This window comes from Hippocampus zosterae, chromosome 11 (genome assembly GCF_025434085.1).
Source record: "Hippocampus zosterae strain Florida chromosome 11, ASM2543408v3, whole genome shotgun sequence".
In the NCBI taxonomy this organism is placed as follows: domain Eukaryota; kingdom Metazoa; phylum Chordata; class Actinopteri; order Syngnathiformes; family Syngnathidae; genus Hippocampus; species Hippocampus zosterae.
In genome coordinates, this window is record NC_067461.1 from 15497149 (window position 1) to 15516425 (window position 19277).

At 39.3% G+C, this 19277-nt stretch overlaps 1 protein-coding gene across 2 annotated transcripts in view; it reads right to left on the minus strand.

Moving 5' to 3' along the window:
• Nucleotides 1-2214: 2214 nt before the first annotated feature.
• plpp4 (phospholipid phosphatase 4) overlaps nt 2215-19277 on the minus strand; it is a 38689-nt gene continuing 21626 nt past the window's right edge. Inside the window, exons 3-7 of one of the 2 annotated variants that reach the window (XM_052080096.1) lie at nt 19066-19156; nt 14825-14885; nt 14390-14514; nt 7830-8000; nt 2215-5570 (exon numbers count right to left, since the gene is read on the minus strand). In XM_052080096.1, the coding sequence (XP_051936056.1) occupies nt 5362-5570; nt 7830-8000; nt 14390-14514; nt 14825-14885; nt 19066-19156 (657 nt within the window). In that variant the 3' untranslated portion in view covers nt 2215-5361. Of the gene's footprint in view, nt 5571-7829; nt 8001-14389; nt 14515-14824; nt 14889-19065; nt 19157-19277 lie in introns of both variants that reach the window. The other variant, XM_052080095.1, reaches the window with a different exon arrangement.

Consider the following 19277-nt stretch of genomic DNA (forward strand, 5'->3'; position numbering starts at 1 on the left):
AGCTGCTAATATTAACCTCTACTGCTGTAAAGATAAATTTGATTACATTACAAAGTGAATGAGTCCATAATTATACCAAAGTAAAGATTTATCAGAGATTACACAGGACTGATTTAGAATTAAACGAAAAGTCAAGTCAGCCTAGGGATGATAGAATTAAATATAATAAAAGTACAAATGTTTATGATCCTTTCCCAATGTTCTTATAGCAATGACCTCATTGAAATTCCTCCATTCAGACAGTCATTTGTTGACTTTTAACAACAAACTTCTGAAAGATGTGGATCAAGTGCTGCCTGTGACAGAGAAACGCAAGAGTGCAATCATTCATTTGCATGAAAGAAAGTTTTTCAAACACAAACACACACGTGAGCGTGCGCGCGCACACACACGCACACACACACACACACACACACAAGCGCGCACACGCACGCACACACACACGCACACAAAAAAAACACGCTAAGACCCACCCTTGGGGGTTTGTGGTGGATTTGGCACTTTGGCAGTTTGGAGTTTGTGCATTAATGAGGCAGACATGACAGAATTCACTGAGTTGCGATGTAGCACAGCACTCGGTGGAATTGACAGGAGCATGAGAGGTACATCTACAGCTGTCTGCTTGTAGCTATTGATCTATTATGAATGTCAGTTTCCACTTAGGTAGTGATTCATGGCGAGCTGGGGGTTGCACTGTGCTTGCATACAAACAGTTATTGTCAAGCATAAGACTACTGACTTTTCAACAAAGAGACTTTGGACTTGATCCAACACGGATATTGGGCTAGTGTGACTTTAAAAAACGTTTAAATACTAAAGTAAAGTCACATGTGAGATAAAGAAAGAAGCAAACTAGGGCCCTGGGACTTGGGATCTGATTTGACGATGGACATTCAACTTAACCACTGCTGTATATTCAACGTTCCACACGACACAGAGCAAAGAGAGATTCAGACCATTTGAGTTGGGTGCCCTTCCTCAGCAAGCAAAGATGCTTCTCTCCAACAACTAAATGTCATTTTTACATGTTTGTCCGCAGCGGGATTCAAACCCGTCCCCTCTAGTTCCAAAGCACAATTCTTTACAGACTCTCTACATCCGAATGAGGCATGTGGGGAGTCGTGCAACTTTATACCCATACATTAATTTGGAAGAACCTTCCACCGTGGTCCAATCCACCTTTCTTGATGAGACAGGCTTGAATGAATGAAATCCACTAATAACACAATTTCATGTTCGCTCCAAGGTGAGTAATGTGGTCTGGTATATTCAGAGGACATTTTATCCGTCTCAGCAAAAATTGCATCCACTTTCAAAGTTTAATCGTCCAAGCATCCGCAACAAGTCTGAAGAAATATCATATATTCCTCAACTGCTTTTTTGATTTATGATCCAAGACAATAACTCATTTATCTTTTCTTTCTAAAGAATATTGGTTCCTAGTTTGTTTTTTAAATTCCGTTTATTTTAAAGTAAGAATAACTCGGAAGTGACCAGAAGGCGTTTATAAATAAAATCTTCAAGTAACATTGTATGGCATCATATTTTGTGTAACATGGCACTCGGCATCCATTACATCCTGGTCATCCTTGAAGGGGGATTCCCCATCTGCAGTTCTTACTCAGAGTTTCTCATTTTCTATTTTCTTCCCTTTCCTTTCCTAATTTTGAGGCTGATTCTTTTCATTATTATTGACAAACCCAGGCAATGACCCAGTCAGGATAAGTCTGGAGACCCGAAGACATACCCACCCAAACACATGCAGAGACACCTTTCATTGTAGAATTGAGTTGTGACAGAAGGAAAGCTGGGGAGAGACAGGTGTATCAGACCAATATCAGCTGTCTATCGAGCTACAGAGGAGGAACTGATCTCCTAATTTTCCAGTCAATTCATACTTGAGTCCGACCATGGTCCTGACCTTTGGGTAATGGCTGAGAAAAGGAGATTATGGAGCTCAAGATACAAGTGGCTGAATTATATTTGCTCAACAAGCGGGCTGCATTAGGGGAGGGTATGAACAGCCCAGCGGTCAGGCTTTAACTTTCACACTGAGGGGACCATCTTGCGGTGGTTCAGCCACCAAATGCACCACCAATGGTTTGAATTAGTCCTAGAAAATCCCAGAAAATATTCCACCTTTTCTTTCGAGATGCCTTTGAAACAATACAGTTAGCCACTATAACTTACTTGAACAGAAAATTGACAGATAGATGGATCATATAAATATGTATTTATTGTCTACATAAACATACTGAAACACCACATCCTGTTTTCTCCTGCAATGGGGAAGCTCTATGAGGGAAACACAATTAAAAACCCCATTGCAGACATATTTTTTTTTCTTCATCAGCATTTCACATAATTGCAATCCTTTAATGTACATCTACGTAGTATTGACATTTCAGAACAGCTCAGGGAAACCGTCAAAGTAAGACATGCTTTTTCTTTTAAAAATGAACAATATCATTTTCTTACAAACTGAACTAGCATGCCATGAACAACAATTCCTTAATCTTACACACATGTATTCTTCAGACATTTTTTTTTCATAACAACATCCAATAACTCATTCAACTTCAATTACTTACTCATTTCCCTTGAGTCCACTGGGGAGTGAGGCGGTGAAGAAGATCATGACAAAGTACCATAAATTTGAATTAAATTTGAAGAACAGAAGTTATGCCTCTCTGTACAAAACTAGTGGTGTTTTGTCATGTATTATTTTAAAAGGTGTCACTTATTTTAAATCTGCGAATGGCACCATGAAAACACATGGAATTATGTTTTCTTTTAAAAACAACACAAAAATAGGAGAAAATCAATTGACAAAATACAAACATCGTGCCAACAAATCAAGCGGTCACATGTAGTTACTCTGATATTAATGCTCACAGGCTATGTTTACATGCAATAACCCTTTCAAAAGCCAAATAACAACCTCACGTTTAAAGGAGGTAAGCTGTTTTTATGACAAAATATTCAGGTTAGAAAAGGGGTAGCTCAGGGGTCTTATTTGAATTATTAAAAACCTAAATAAGAGCATACTCGGGGTTTTGCATGCATTTACATGGTCTTTGAAAACCAGAGTCCTGACAATATTCAGGTATTTAAAGTGTTATCGATTGCATGTAAACATAGTCCCAAGTATAAATAAACATTCTGAACTTTCAAGTCATCCTGTGCAAGACATGACAAATTAATTCCACTTCAAGGGTCTTTTCCTGTTGCACTTGTGTGAGATTTAATAACTGTGCACATGCCATACATATGCATACCGGTACACCCGCATGCAAACACACGCACACACGCACACGCACGCACACGCACACGCACACACACACAATAGCCACACTCTTCACACTGCAGGCTCTATTGAGATTCCATGGATGCTGTTTTGGGGGTTAGGTATGTTGTTTTAGGAATACTAGATCGTATATTTATTCATGGGCTTAAAGACTATATGCTGATTTGGATTTCTCAGCTCCTCCTTGGGGGCCTCATACACTGTATTGGTGATGCCCTCATTAAGCAGCAGTTGCAGTGACCTCTACTTAATGAGGATAAATGCAGGACTATCTTGGATTTTTTTTTTTAGCGAAGATTAACTTCCTCCCTACCAATTCCTACCTGCTTCTTATTGATTTCAGCTACAACCGTTTGTGTTCGTGTGTAACCATTGGGCTCATGTTAAAGAATCTGAAATAAAGTTCGATAATGAGACACGGTCGAAAGGGAATTGAGGGTTTGTGGGAGGAAGTCTGGAACAATGAGGTGAGATACAAGATAGTTTTTAAAATATGACAACGATAGAGAAAATGCAGAATGACAATATGCCGAATATGTAAGTTTGAGTAAAATATCTACTCTACTACCCTCCAAGTATACCTACCGGTTGTACATTCGTTCTTGTGTTACCATGGCGACATCATCGTTATTGCCATGTCGTAATTCAGAGTAGCTATTTTTAAATATTATTTTCCAAGGCAGCTTCGGGGGTTAAAATTAAAATGAAGATCCACTCAAATAACCTCTAACTCGAACAATTTAAAAAAAACTCCAAAGACTTTTGTATTCAATTAAATGAATGCAACTTGTGAACTGTTTGGTAATGATTAAGATTGTGGAATATTCAATAGCTTTCAGATGTAAATTATATTGAAGTGGTTTCATGGTGTTCCTGATAAGTGATTACAGAACGACATGCTCAAGCAGGATTGTCGCCCCGGTTTTCATCACAGTTAGAGTTGTCCTCAGCAGGCCATTTAACTGTAAAATCATGTGAATTTATAATCACTTGGTGTATAAAGGCTTTGCCAAAATTTAGTTTGATGCATCACATATTCTTTTTGTCTCATCCACAGTTCTTCGTTTTAGGAAAGGAAAGATTCAGAGCAGTAATAGTTTCACCAGTCTAAACTATTATGCTGCAACAACAATGACAGCTGTTATTGTTTTTTTTTCATAACGCGCTGATGTTTCCATTCAACAAAAACATCAGTAGCCCTGATGGCCTCAAGCCAGCAGCCAAGCTGGAGTGTGTTTGTTTTCACATTAGATGTGCCAGAGTGCAAATCAATCGACACTTCATGTCCCTGACCTAATATGTTCCGTACCAACTCATCTGAGTCTGAATACATTTACCGTTACCCCTGGTAAATCTTATCATTTCCACATCATATTAAACAATTGTCCCCAGAATTTGATGATCTCACTCGTTTTGAAGAGAAGTCAAGTAACAGCAAATTTGGATCTGAGTTTGACACCTTTCCGCTAAAGCGTCTAAGTGCGAGCTGACCATCAAGCTTCCTTGGGGGAAAAGCTTTTTCAATTAGTCCCATTGTACTTGCTTTGGTACATATGTGTGGCATTTACGACCATGAGCACCAAAAATAATGACGACACACTCTAGGCATGATTACTTCTTTTCAATTAGTGAAGCAATGCAAAACATCCTAAAGCTGCCATCAACCACTTCTTGACGGATACATTTCCGAATAAGTTGTTTCTCATGACAAAAAAAAAAAAGAAGTTATTTCTACGCCTTTACCGAAACCATTCCCTCAGCTTTCCCCATGTTTATTTGTTTCCACCTTGTAATAGTCATATTTCCTATTCTTAAGTTCCTAACATACAGTATATTAGATCAACATATGGACTTTCACAGCTGCTAAGCAAGAACAGTATAAAACACACACAAAAAAGAAAGTAATTGACATGAGACATAAAATTAAGAGAACAGAGGAGAGTGGCTTACTGTCCACTGGAATGTACATAAGAGCCATGTATTCAGTGGGAATGTGGAGGTGGGCTCACTGGCTTGCTGGGGGTGTTGTGAGTAGTCTCGGTAGTGGCCACTAGTCATAGTGGTGCTTCAGTCAAGCCCTCCAAGGGGAGCGTCGTGGCATTGTCAGTGGGCCGCTGATCCTCTTGAGGATGGAGAGCTGTGTGTGTGGTGGCAGCCAGGCTGGCGTAGGCAAGGTGACAGTCGGCGTGCAGAAACGGGGGGTAGTGTTGGCGGTAGCTGATGTATGCAAACAACAGCCCGATCACTCCTCCAACAAAGGCATCTGCACAGTCACAGAAGGGCATTTATTTTGAAGCATGTTGCCATTGTTAATTGGAGCCTAACTCTGTCACACTTGCTGCAAAACCAAAATTTATTCAGTGCAGCAGAATGTGTTAAGACCTCCTCAGCGTGCATATTCTTTAAAAGTAAATAAGAATTAACTGGAATGCAAAGTAAATAAACTGCAATGGTCTCAGGTGGATACGGAAAGGCGTCAGCAGCATATTGTAACTGTACATCCAAATCCTATCATACAAGTTTGGGGAATATAAAAAGACCTTGGCATTCAGCTTCTCGCTGCAGATTCTGAAGGAGACACTTCCACACTCTACAAATAGGCTCTTAGGTCTTATTAAACTCTATTTTTCTCTCCTTCTGACTGAAATGGAATATAAGGCCAGTTCCCACCATCCAGAAACTGTATAATGCATGAGCTTGCTGAATGTTTCATTGACTCCTATCAAATACATTTAACAGTCAGAGACCTAATGCAATCACTTAAGATGATGGCTGCACAGTGACATTGATTGGGTGGCAAGGCAAAGCCTCAAAAGACCGAGCTAAAAAAAAAAGTCTAAAGGGATCATGGGACTGTGAGTATTTATCAAGCACGATACAGCTGCCAGGCTAATGGTGTTTCCCAGCTTGTGTTTACACTGAGAGCGGACCGAGGCCCTTCGGGTTTAATAGGCTGTACTATTGCTGCATATGCTGACACTCTGCTGGAGAAGGAAGGGGACAACATTTGTGGAGAACAAACAAATCACACAGAGGCCATATTTTGGGGGGGGGGGGGACTGTCTTCTTTGGCTAGCCTTCGGTTCAGAGGAGTGTTTTAGTGTTTGTGTGCAATCAAGCAAGGTGGATTGTGGGTGGTAGCCCATACCGTGTCTGAGACTATTTTTCCCTAATGCTAATCCCTTATGTTCACACATGATTTACCACACGTGGCTCACTTCCACATTGCTGAAGAAGGGCAAGAAACATGAAAAAGACTCACCACTAAAATCCTCACCGGATTTAGTGGCGCAACTAGTGAGGATGTTGATGTCAGTGGTGTGGCTCCATTAAAAACTTAGGACGACTTAAAATCGATAAATATCCAACTTACTCTGAACTAGCTACATTTAGGAATGTTTTTTTCTTTCCACAAAGAGTAGCAAAATTGTGTTCCATAATAATAAATAAATCATACATAATTAAAATAATGGTACGTGTACTAATGTTTGTAGGAGTAGCGGTATATACTGTATGTCTGTTAAAATTTTACATGGGAATACCACATACTGTACGTACTGTTGACTCATATAAGAGTGCAGACACGCATGAAAAATGTAAATAATTTTGAGGAACTACATGCACTTTGTATTGAATCAACCTGTGTGTGTGAAAACCTCACCAGATGTATTTTACAGATATTATAAGAAAATTGAAGACATGGTAAGCATGAAATAAATCAAATGATATCATCCATCAAGTACATGAATATGTACATTTTTTAAATTATTTTAGCATGAAGACTCAATCGTCATCACGCGTGAGCAAATTTGAAAAATGGAATCCGAACCATATTCCTTTGAATAGCAATAAGCATGTGTGCGTTATGTAATTATTATTTTTTAAATTAGGGTTTGAAATAAATGTTATGTGCGCTAATACTACTGTAATGCATTGTTCCTGACCTTGACTCCTCGGGATTTGGGGATGGGGTGGTGGAGGAGGTAGACCTCACAGTTAGATTATGTCATATTTTCAAATCGAACCCTGATCCCAACTTCTTTCCTATCAACACAATGTGTAGACTGGACTTCACTAAAACTGAAAAATACCATATAACAATGCTGTCCACATAGAACAACAGTTATTTCGTTATCATCATTTTCTGTCCCATACATGTGGAACGTAGTCTTTCCGTCTTTCTAGACAATACTTTTTTTTTTTTTAAAGGGTGCTAAATCAAATCCTCGCTCACTTGTATTCTGAAGCAATTAGAAATGCTGCCGAGTTAAAAATGCATGCAGTCACATAAATATGACAAAGCCGTTTGGAAGATTTTGGTTTTTGTTCATGGCGTTTTAATTCCTGGATGATGCATCATCTTGACACATTTCTTGTTTGAGTTGTACACGTAGAAGAGGGCTGCGCTCAGATTGACTTTTCAATCTTCATACTGTCACAGCCATCTGCACATGCGTGGATGCTTTATTCTGAACAGAACACAATGTAAAATACAACTCAAGGTTGGAGCCTTCAGCCTGACCTTGCCAATGGTGCTTGTAGTCACAGGTCCTGGACAAAGCGATCATCATTGCGCTGTAGAGGGGCAGCACCATGGCACAGAGGCGCCAGCTACGACCTCGGCCCTGATCAGTAAAGCACTGCAGCTTGCCCGCCAGGTAGAAGGAAGTGAATCCGAGGCCGGAGAATGCAACTAATTAGGAGAAGAGAAAGACTAATCAGTTCAAATTCCTCATTCAGGTTGCACTTAGTCGTGTTCTGATTCATCACAGAAATGTCAATCTTTGGCATGCAGGACACCGTAAACATTTTCTTTTCACTGTATTGATATTTAAGAGCAATAGTGTATCAGTAATGAGTACCAAAGTAACACAACACCTCCCCCTGTATACGTCATTTGTCTCATTTGTGTAAACTAATCTGACCTATGAGATGCAGAGGAAATGAAAACTGCCTGGACCACAGGAACTTTGTTATAACAGGAATTAAATGTTCCTTGTTGGTAGAAAAGTAGTTATTGTTGACGATAAAAGAAATAATTTCTTCCGTTCAGGTAGCATGGCTTTAGTATGACAGTGTGTGATGGTATGAATGTCTGTCTCTGTCTGCATTGTGATTGCCTGACAATCAATGCAGGCTGCTCAAAGACAACTGGGATTGTATTTAATTATTATTTAAAGATTATTTTGAAGGCTCTGAACAGATCCACCGATCACGCACTTTTTCACAAATATTGACAGATAATTAGCAGGAACCGATTGAGGCAACCCTGTGTACAAGCAATTAAATTCATTTTATAATGAAATATAATATGATTCACCTGCAGTCAAGGTTTGTTTATGGTGTAGTTTGCTTTAACAGACAGACCAAATATAAATATATATATAAAATCGGTCGACAGGGATCAGATCACTGGTCTCAACTCAGTTTTCACATCCATCCATTTTCTGAAATGCTTTATCCTCACAAGGATCGCGGGGCGTGCTGGAGCCTATCCCAGCTGTCTTTGGGCAGGAGGCGGGGGACACCGGTTGCCAGTCAATCACAGGGCACACACAGGCGAACAACCATCCATGCTCACACTCACACCTAGGGACAATTTGGAGTCTTCAATCAGCCTGTCATGCATGTTTTTGGAATGTGGGAGGAAACCGGAGTACCCGGAGAAAACCCACACAGGCCCGGGGAGAACATGCAAACCGGAGCCGGAATTGAACCCAGTACGTCTGCACTGAGAGGGCGATGCGCTAACTACTGGACCACGGGGCCGCCTTTTCACACCTCATGGAATGCATTTCCAATATCAGTACTTCTTCCACACTCAACAAAGATAAAAATAGGCCTCCAGCATAATATGAACTTTTTCCATAGTGATATACTGGACCTGCACAGGTTATTTGGGCTAAAGAAAGGCAGATATTGGATTGGTAGAAGAGACCCAGGAAGCTTTATGGGCACATGAGTTGGGTGGTTACAACGGTTGATTGGCTGCAGGTGTTGCCAACACACACTATACCACTGAGACTGATTATTTTACACTATAACGTGGACATTGCCGTTTCTGCAGATTAATGATTTTCACGATCACCTCACAAACAAAAGGTACCCGGTATGTAGACTTGGAATGAGTTGTGCAAAGTGAAGACCGTATGCAGTGGAAAGACTTTACCCAGAACATGACACTGATTTTCTAAAAGCAATGTGGAGGACTGTAAAGAAAACCAAAGACCGAACAGAGGAACAATACTGCAGACGAGGACTTCTTACTATTACAGGTAATCTTTAACAGGAGTGAAGCACCCATAATTTTAAATAATTAATTACACCTTAAAACTGTCCGTTTCATTCACAGAATTCAGACAAACAGCTCAGGAGAATGAAGGTCAAAACAGAAAAGACTCGGGAGGAAATTCTACCCTCAAGATATGAGGCCATTTTGTGTTGGATTTAACCCCCAGATGACCTATTGACCATTTAAAATTTAATCAGGTTGACAAGAAGGGAGCAGAGATGCCTGCCAGCAGAGAATAAGACACCTGCGATTTTTACTAGACAACATTTTACATATCAAACATGCTGCATCTACTTTATCCAAGTAGAAGGTTCTTTTGTATGTTAACAAATAAATATTAATAAAATGTAACATTTATTTTTTGTTAAAAAAAAAAAACAACTTGCACTTGTTTTATACATTGATGTATCATAACAAGCCCGCCTGCCCGAAAAAAAAACACAAATCATTGTAAAGCAATGTCTTTATCTTACTGCTAAAGGATGCGGATATTAAGCCATTTAGATAATCTGAAATGGATCTACAAGCTTTTCCTGTTGCCTGTTTAAACAGTTCACACCGAGGACCCATTAGATTCTGATCAGGGGCTTTGTTTTTAAGCTTGGAAAAGCTTGCACACACAAAATAGAGCTAAAACCTTGAAGAGCAAAATTGGCTGGAGTCGGGATCTGGAGGATTACAATAACAGAAAAAAATGCATATTACAGTACATTCTTGGGGAGTGTCATGGTGTCTCCCTGCTGCCAAGAATAAACATAATTTGCTCATTCATTCTGAGTGGAGAGGTTACACAGGGATTCCTGGATGAGTATCTAAGAACCAGAAAGAAGGCAGCAGCAGATGGCCATGGAAGGACAAGATTAGACAAAAAGAGCACATTACTCAAGTGAATTCACTTCGTGCCTGTGATGAGCCCTGATAGATAAATCCATTGACTAAAACATTGATGACAGATGACAGATGTTTGCTGCCTGATTGTTTCTCATTTTCGAAGAAGCAAGTTCCAAGATGAAACAAGTGCCGGCATATTTTCCATCTTTGATTGTTGTGTACATCGCAGAATGGAGAAGGAAGTGGCGTCAAACTTCAGAAACGTTTGAAAATGGTGAAAAAAGACAAACCCTGCTTGTAGTCGCTGTAAAAACGGAATCAAAAGAAATGCAATTTTGGTATAGATTTTTGCCAAAATGAAAAGAACAAATCCATTTAGCAAACAAACATTTGGTGGACATGCTTTTTTTTTTTTTGCTTTAGTGCGCAACAATGGTCGGTTATAAATCCAGTGAGTGAAATTAGCAGCAATCTTCACGCATACAAATACACATCATACCAGAACATACAACAAGTTGTACATTCTGTACAAAAAAAGAGTAAGAAATTGAAAATGTCACGTAAAGTAGATTTCATCAAAGATTCACCTGAGTAGAATTTTTCTACTCAGTCTCCAAACAGCATCATGCTCAATATCAGCTAGGGTGGCTCCGCCCGGCCGTCAACACCAATGAGGACAAACAGTACAGAAAACGGATGGATAGAAATGTTCCATTCCTATTATAGTATTACATTTTTATTTATTTATTTTTAAACAAAATTGAGGATGACACCCATACCAGTACAGACTGTTTTAAACTTTCTTACCTTATCATGAACATATTTTGGAACACAAATCTTCATCCAATTTTGTACTCTGCATATGATCTTATTGAGGGTTGGAAAATGCCATATTTTGTTCGTGCCATTTGTCGTGTGTACTATGAGCTTGAGAACAGAATACTGCTGCCAGTGCAAAAGTAGCTATTGAAAGCAGCTGGTGGGTTTAAAAGTGGACTCCCCCTTCCACTCCCACAACGATAACAATTACATTGGTTCGCAGCAATTTTGGAAACACACAATAAGTGTAAAGAAGAAGAGTGAAAGTGGCGGTTTGAGAATTGTCCGCCACTGCATACTGAAGATTTTAATAAAGAAATGCAGAGATCCACTATGGAAGGGTAATTTTACACATATACACAAGCATGGACTCATATCCTTTCTCCCTTCCACTTTTATTTTAATTTGATCTGTTACCCCTTCCACCAGCAGTAGAGCATTAATCCTCACCAGTGCATATTAAACAGTCACGTTGGCACTGATGCCGTTTTAACTGTCTCTTCATTATTGCGCCTCCATCAGTTCAATCCCTATTTGTTAAATTACCGTGAATTTTTATGACAGACATTTTACAGTTCTGAATTTTGTTTCAGTCAATTGTAAGCGAGCATAAATCAATGATCGAATGGCCCATTATGTCTGTCTTAGACGGTGCAGAAAATATGAACTGACACAGACCAATTAGATAAGGGGATTAGGAGTGGGGAGGACATCTCTTTTGAATCTAACATTATGGCAACATTTATTGGAGTGCTTAGAGTATTTCTCTTTCTTCGACTTGTCGACGCAAAAGTATTGAGGGAAATCTAAACACACAAAAAACTTTAAAGCGAATTATATGATCAGCGTCTTATATACACGTGCGCATCTGTGAGTGTGTGTGTGTGTGCGTGTTTGTGTGTGTGTTTCATTTGCTGTTGTGGTTATTTGTTTAACGAAAAGTAATGGGACAAATTAACAATAATAAATCAAACTTTCACTTTTGAATATTTGGTTGAAAATCCTTTAGCAAATTACAGTCTGAAGAATTGAATGCACCACCAAATGCTGGATGTCATCTCAGATGATTCTCTGCCAGGCCTTAATTGCGACTCTCTTCAGTTCCTGCTCATTCTTGAAGCATTTTCCCTTCATCAAGTACAATGCATTCTCATTCACATTCAGGTCAGGTTGATTGATTTGGCCATTGTATAACATTCCACTTAAAAATCTCTTTTGTTGCCGAAGATGTATCCGTTGAGGTCTGAAGTATTTGGCTGAAAATGAGCAGATCATATTGTGCAAAACACTTCACATCATCATCAATAAATACAAGGGTCCCATTGGCAGTCATAAATGCCCAGCTGACCATGGAACAGCTGAGCAGCCAATCATCCCATTAATTTTGGTCCCTTAAAAAGTGGAGGCACATACGCCAAGTGTTGTAATTCCCATGCTGTTGACCTGATTTTGATGTAAATACCTTCAAATTAAAGCTCATTGTCTGCAGGTAAAGCACATTTTGTTCATTTTCATTATTCATTATTTGTACATGCGGTACATGTTTGGAATTAAGCCTGTATGAGGAAGCCAGAGTACCTGGAGAGATCTCATGCAAGCACAGGACAGATTGAAACCCACTGTGTTTACGTAGCCCCAAGATAAGTCTGTACAGTGAAGTCCTTATAGACTGAGCTATTACCACCTGTGCATCAAAGCGCACAGGATATGGATTATTTGATCCCATGTTGTAAATATTTTCATCTTCACTGCTACATGTTAATGAAGTGTAATCTTCCATGAAGTTTTAAGGAAGTAAACAGTGTTAATTAAACACCATTATGGAAATTACCAAGTATTTTGCATAGATTTCTCTGCACACAAGAAACTCGTCCAATTTGCAAAATCACACTGAAGCATTCTCCCGGATTTACATGCTCTTAATTAGATGTGGAAGAACAAAGTAATATATTCACAGAGATGTTCAGTTGACCACAATTATGCTTCTTCTGAACATTTTTTCATATTACATTTTTAATTTGAATCAACCTTTAAATAGCATTGCTTGCCAAGAGTATGGCTTCTCTCACGGATTTACGCGTAATTTCAAGGTAAGCATCTACACTAACATTGAGTAACACTTCTTCGGCATACTGTTGTTTTTGGTGGCCTGTTTTAGGTTTAGTCATGTGCATATTTAGTCTCATCAAGTTTTAGTCGACTAAAAGTCTGATCATTTTAGTCATTTATTTTAGTGTAATTTTAGTTTACTCAAACTGATGACATTTTAGCTTTGGTAAATGAACTCATTCACCTACCGGTTGATTAGAAGCACGTGTGGCTAAAGTCAAGATGTTGGAAAGTTTTTACAGTTCTGAAACTGGATGATTTGACACATTGTAGTTTTAATCAACAAAATCTGATGACATTTTAGTCTGCTTTTAAGTCAAAGAAAATCTTCAGTCATGCAATAGTACTAGTTCACCCTGTCAATATACTACATGTCCCCAATAGTGGAGACAAAAGCAACATTTTCCTTGCAATTGTTACCTTACATACTGAAGAATATTTTTCAGACACAGAAGAAACTCAGATTTTAATTACTGTATACGGGTATTTATTATATCAACCATGTTTAATAGAAGCGCACACACATTCATTCAAATAAAATATCATCGCAATGCTAGAAACAAAATATCTCTCTCTCTGACACACACACACACACATATGCATTCTTGTCCATTTATTGTGGAGGCACCACTAAGATCTCTATGGTCAGCAGCAAACAGTCCAAGCATGCAAGTTTCTTTACATTAATCAGTGGGACAAAAAAATAAAGAAATAAATAAAACACTTGAATTATTCAACACCCCTATGAAGTAAAAGAGCTTGGCCAGAAGATGCAAAAAAAAATGTTGTGAAATTATTCATGCCCAGTAGACTAGGAGCAAATAAATTGATCATATTTCTGCACACGCTGTCATTAGATGTAAACGAGAACACCTCACACAACAAAAAAAACCTAAACAAAAAAAAAAAACCCTAGCTCTTCTTCGTGTGGAAACATGACAGAATCGTCTGTTCTGAATGAGTCATTGAGCACGTGATGTTTTGTCTCCTGTCATGTTTCACAAGCTGGAAGTGATGTGGCTGCTACTTACAAGAGGAATGACTGCTGGGAAAACTCTTGCGACCTTCTGAGACCAGATGTGGCTCCCCGGTGCACAGCATTTTTACATTCACTTGTCCATCTGGGAAACAGCGCTGGAAGTAATCAGGCCTTGGTCTGAGGGTAAAATGCAACCATTAGATTTTAATATATTTATTTATTTATTTTTACTATTGAAGCCCCATTTGCATCAAGCAGTACAGAACAATTTGGATGCATTATACCTAAATTGGAACTTTGAGTGAGCAGTGAAACTTGTGTCAGCACTATTCCTGACACTGAGAAGACAATTCTCTGTTGTACCCTTAAAATACTCAAGTGTGTAGGAAACTAGTGTGTCTGGCGCGACACTTTACAAACTATGCCACCGTTGTTTGTACCCTAAGGGAAAGGTTACAAATGAATACTACCAATAGCTTTTGCTTACCTGCCAACAATTAACTTGATAGTGTTTGTGAAAACTCCATTCAGGGCGAGAGCCAGCGACACTGCTGCAGCAGAGAAAATTGCAAATATAGTCAAACATGCCTCTCATTGAGCTAAATTGCCACATCATTTCAATCACATTTGGCTCAAGAAACAGTAAAATATATTCGCCCAATGAATGAAGTCTAAAACTGTCTCGCGTTAAAATAACACACAAATTAAAGGTTGTTGCAATTCTAAAACACACACACACTTATAGGCACCCCTCTTGGAGACAGCAACGTGATGAAGCGTCTAACAGTTAACAAGATGTGAAAGCCTCTAAATCACCTCCTACCATCTTGCCAAAACCCCAAGATCAATTGAAAATCCAAATAATATCACTTCACGAAAGGAGCAAAAAAGGTTTCAAAGCTGAAAGTCATTTATCATCCATTGAGCACATTAAAAGTATCTGTGACATGAGCTTTGATTCATGGTACCCCTTTTCTTTCTTTTTTTATATTGAAAGGAGATATTAAGGGTTTTTTTGGGGCAACATAAAGCTTGGGTCTGTCACATGCCTTTGTCAAAAGTGTTAAGAGTTATAGAATACTTTTCAACCTCATACTCAAGCCTTGAAGAAATTACACTACAGTGTGTTGAGGGAACATCCCTTCTTCAAATGAAAGATTGTCTACCCTGCCCCCTCGATTGCCAGGGAAAATGTATTGCTAGGGACTATAGGCATGGGCGAGCAATACTAGACTTATTTAAAGGTATCGAATACTCATGAAGGCTGTCAATACCATTGATATAAGAAGGCAAAAAAACACACACGTGTATGCCACACTCCGACCGACAGTGTGGCTTTGTTACGATAAATGGACAGGGCAGGATTGAGTGGACTGTGTTGACTATATATGGTACAGTAGTACTTTGCATTTCCTGTACAAAGGGTGGTGGTAAAGAACTAAGAAAATGAAAAAGAAGATCACAATGACTTGTATGTATAGACAGGAGCAGGAGTACAAGTGACTTGAATTGGATTCTACTCTTGGCCACAATGCGGAGAAGGATTATGGTTAAGGTAATAGAATACAATAGAATACGATACATCTTTATTCGTATGAGCCACTTTAAACTAAAAGTTTTGGCCATTTTATGAGTTAAAACAACTGCAGGCAACCACCACCATGCTCCTGTTAAGTTAAAAAGATTCTGACATGTGAAATATTGGAAGTGTATGTGTATGTGTATGTCAAGTTCTTGGATATCCACCGTATGATGTAGATACACTGATATCAAGTACACTCCATTGACCAGTTTAATCAAATTTGATTCTTCATCTGCTGAACTATGAATCTTTTTCTGGGTGGGGGGGACTGAGGGATTGATGACAGATGGACTGGCAAATCTGTGAAATTGATCATCGATGATGATAGCACTGTTAAAATAACATGACAAACTGACCAACGGATGATTATAGATTGGCTTGGCTTGAAAAAAATGACTGACTGACAGTGATGGATGGGTGCCCAGGCCGCTGACGAATGACGTACTGGCAAAAATTTGGTGAGCTGCCCACCTCTGATAAGAATAAGGTTATACTTTGCAAAAGAAGCTGCAGGACTGATTACACACCTAAATACCTCCAGATGGACATGTGGTGTAGAAGTTACAGCAATCCCTGTGTGATGTGCTTGCTTCGTAGCATTGGACTGAAGTCACGATCCGGTAAGAAAAAAGACATTCACTCTGACACCCTAATAACATGATTCATAGAATGAAAATGTTGCATCCTCTTCTCTGAATTTACGAACACATTAGTGCGGTGGTGTTGTTCTGGCTAGCGAGACAATATAAACATTAGTTACAGAGGCTGTTACAGGAGCATAAAAAATATATTCTTTTTAGGAGATAGCAGTTAATTGTCATGCTGCTAAAGTACACTTGTCACTTGTCACTGATGCCTTGAATTTGTTTTTAGACTATTCAGCTATTAAAAAATAATGAGCACGGATTTTGTAAATGTAGGTCACTTGTGCCCCAGCTTTTAGGTATTCTGAATGATTGCATCAATATTATTGATGATGCATATGTTGATGCATTTTACTTATGTTAAGATCCTCCTTACTGTACACTTTCATAATTGCTGGTCAACTTCTTGAATGGCTTGAGGCATACTTCATTGGGCAGAAAGAGTTTGTGACGGTTGGCAATTCCAATTCTGAATTAATTGAGGTAACACCTGGTCTGCCACAAGAATCCATACTTGGCCCGAAGATTTTTCCTACTTCCATCAATGGTTTTTAGATTTGGTACAACAATTCCATGTATACAATGATGATGCTTAACTTTATGGTTCTTTCAGTCGCTATGATAATATTTGTCACTTAATCCAGACTGATTTGGATCCAGTAATTGATGGTGTGGTATACTCGCCTGACTTGTGTGCGGGCCGTGTGGGGAAATGGGACGCAGTTTATCAGTGGTTTCGTCATGGGGCACTTGAAAAGAGTACCCAGAGTTATTTTCTTGTGTATTATGGCTATGTTAATCCATCCATCTATTTTCCGATCCGCTTATCCTCACAAGGGTCGCGGGGGGTGCTGGAGCCTATCCCAACCATCTTTCGGGCAGTAGGCGGGGGACACCCTGAGCTGGTTGCCAGCCAATCGCAGAGCGCATAGAGACGAACAACCATCCACACTCACACCTCGGAACAATTTTGAGTGTTCAATCGACCTGCCATGCATGTTTTTGGAATGTGGGAGGAAACCGGAGTATCCGGAGAAAACCCACACAGGACCGGGGAGAACATGCAAACTCCACACAGGGAGGACGCAGCTGGAATTGAACGCGGTCGGCTCTGCACTGTGATCGATGTGCTAACCACTGGACCGCTATTGGTCCTTTAATTCAAAATTAAAAGGAAATTGCCAAATAATTTGAAGGAGTCAGTTATGGTGAGCCACCAAAAGCCCAGTAGTTTTTATTTTAAAATAACCCATTGATGGTGATAAGTAGCAGCAACTCAATAGGTGCACCAACTTCACAATCATCACACTGTGAAAACTTCACCGCTGCTTTTTATCTTAGGTAATGAGTAATGGGAGAACTACTGCTGGCTGATATGTTCTGTAAGTACTGGACACCCATTTAATTAGTTATCATGGCAACTGATGGGGCAACCATTAGCCTGGGTACAATCCCTCACAGATTAATCTCCCCATAGCCTGGTGATAAAATTGAATTCACCCCACATTACCAGCAATGGAATAAAAACGAAATGCAATGCAATCTCTCTATGCTGCAAAGAGGAGCATGATGGAAATGTTTCTGAACAGTTTGCAAATCTGGACAAACTGCACAAATGAGACATGATGTGTCCGAGGGGCCCTTAAACTGCAAATGTGAAGACGTTAGATCTGCCGTATGGAGATTCACTCTTGTGCCTGCTGCATTGCATCATATGGTGCACAGTTTGCTAATTGCCTCTGGGATATTAATGTGTGTGTACACACAGTTGATTGAGGCAATGTACTACTCTTTATATCCTCATGTTGGCATCAATGAAACAGTTTTTCATAGAACTCTATAATAGCTCGACAAACACCCCAAGAGAATTTGAAGGAATTATTCATGTTTGGAACCATGAGCAAAAAAACATTGTTGTATTGATTAGTACATTCCCTTTCAGCTGTATTCGTTTTGGACATCTGAAGCAAAGTGCTGTGCTCTACGTAACTGGGTGGAACGATTTTTTTATAGTTGGGGCTAGGGCAGACCATCTCAAATAATGGGACGAGCACCCCTGTGGTGGCACTGTGCGATACAATGGATCAGATAATTGATGGATGGATGTTTTTTTTAATGGTAATGAAGATATAATATTATGCAGAGGTGTACTTAGAACTATTTTCGAGACAAAATATAGTATTTATAGTCACAGCGGGGAGTTGGGAGGCTGTGAATTTAGAACCGCTGGGTGAGGGTGATGATAGTAAAGTGGACTTCAACTACTCTATATCCTTTTTTTTCAGTCATCAACTCGCTGTGTGTGCCTCAGTTTATCCGTTCATCCAATCCTATTCAAGAAACTCGATCATCCAACCATATCTAGTCAAGTCTGCAAGTCTCAAATCATATATATCGATACAGTATATATCTATATCTATATATATATATGAGAGAGAGAGAGAGAGAGAGAGAGAGAGAGAGAGAGAGAGAATCACATTTCATGTAATTAGCTCCACCTACCTAAGCATGCCTCTTTGATTTCTGTCTTGTCTGTCCTCTGAATTATCTTCACCACAAATATCACTGCCAGTGGAGTAAGGAAGGAGATTGCCTAGAAGGAAATCAAGATGAACAGTGTTCAGTTATTACCTTAGCATTAGTCATGTGTTGCTTGTTGAGATAACTAATATGAAATCATATCAGCCTCAGCAAGTAACCTCCTTCTAAAGTGT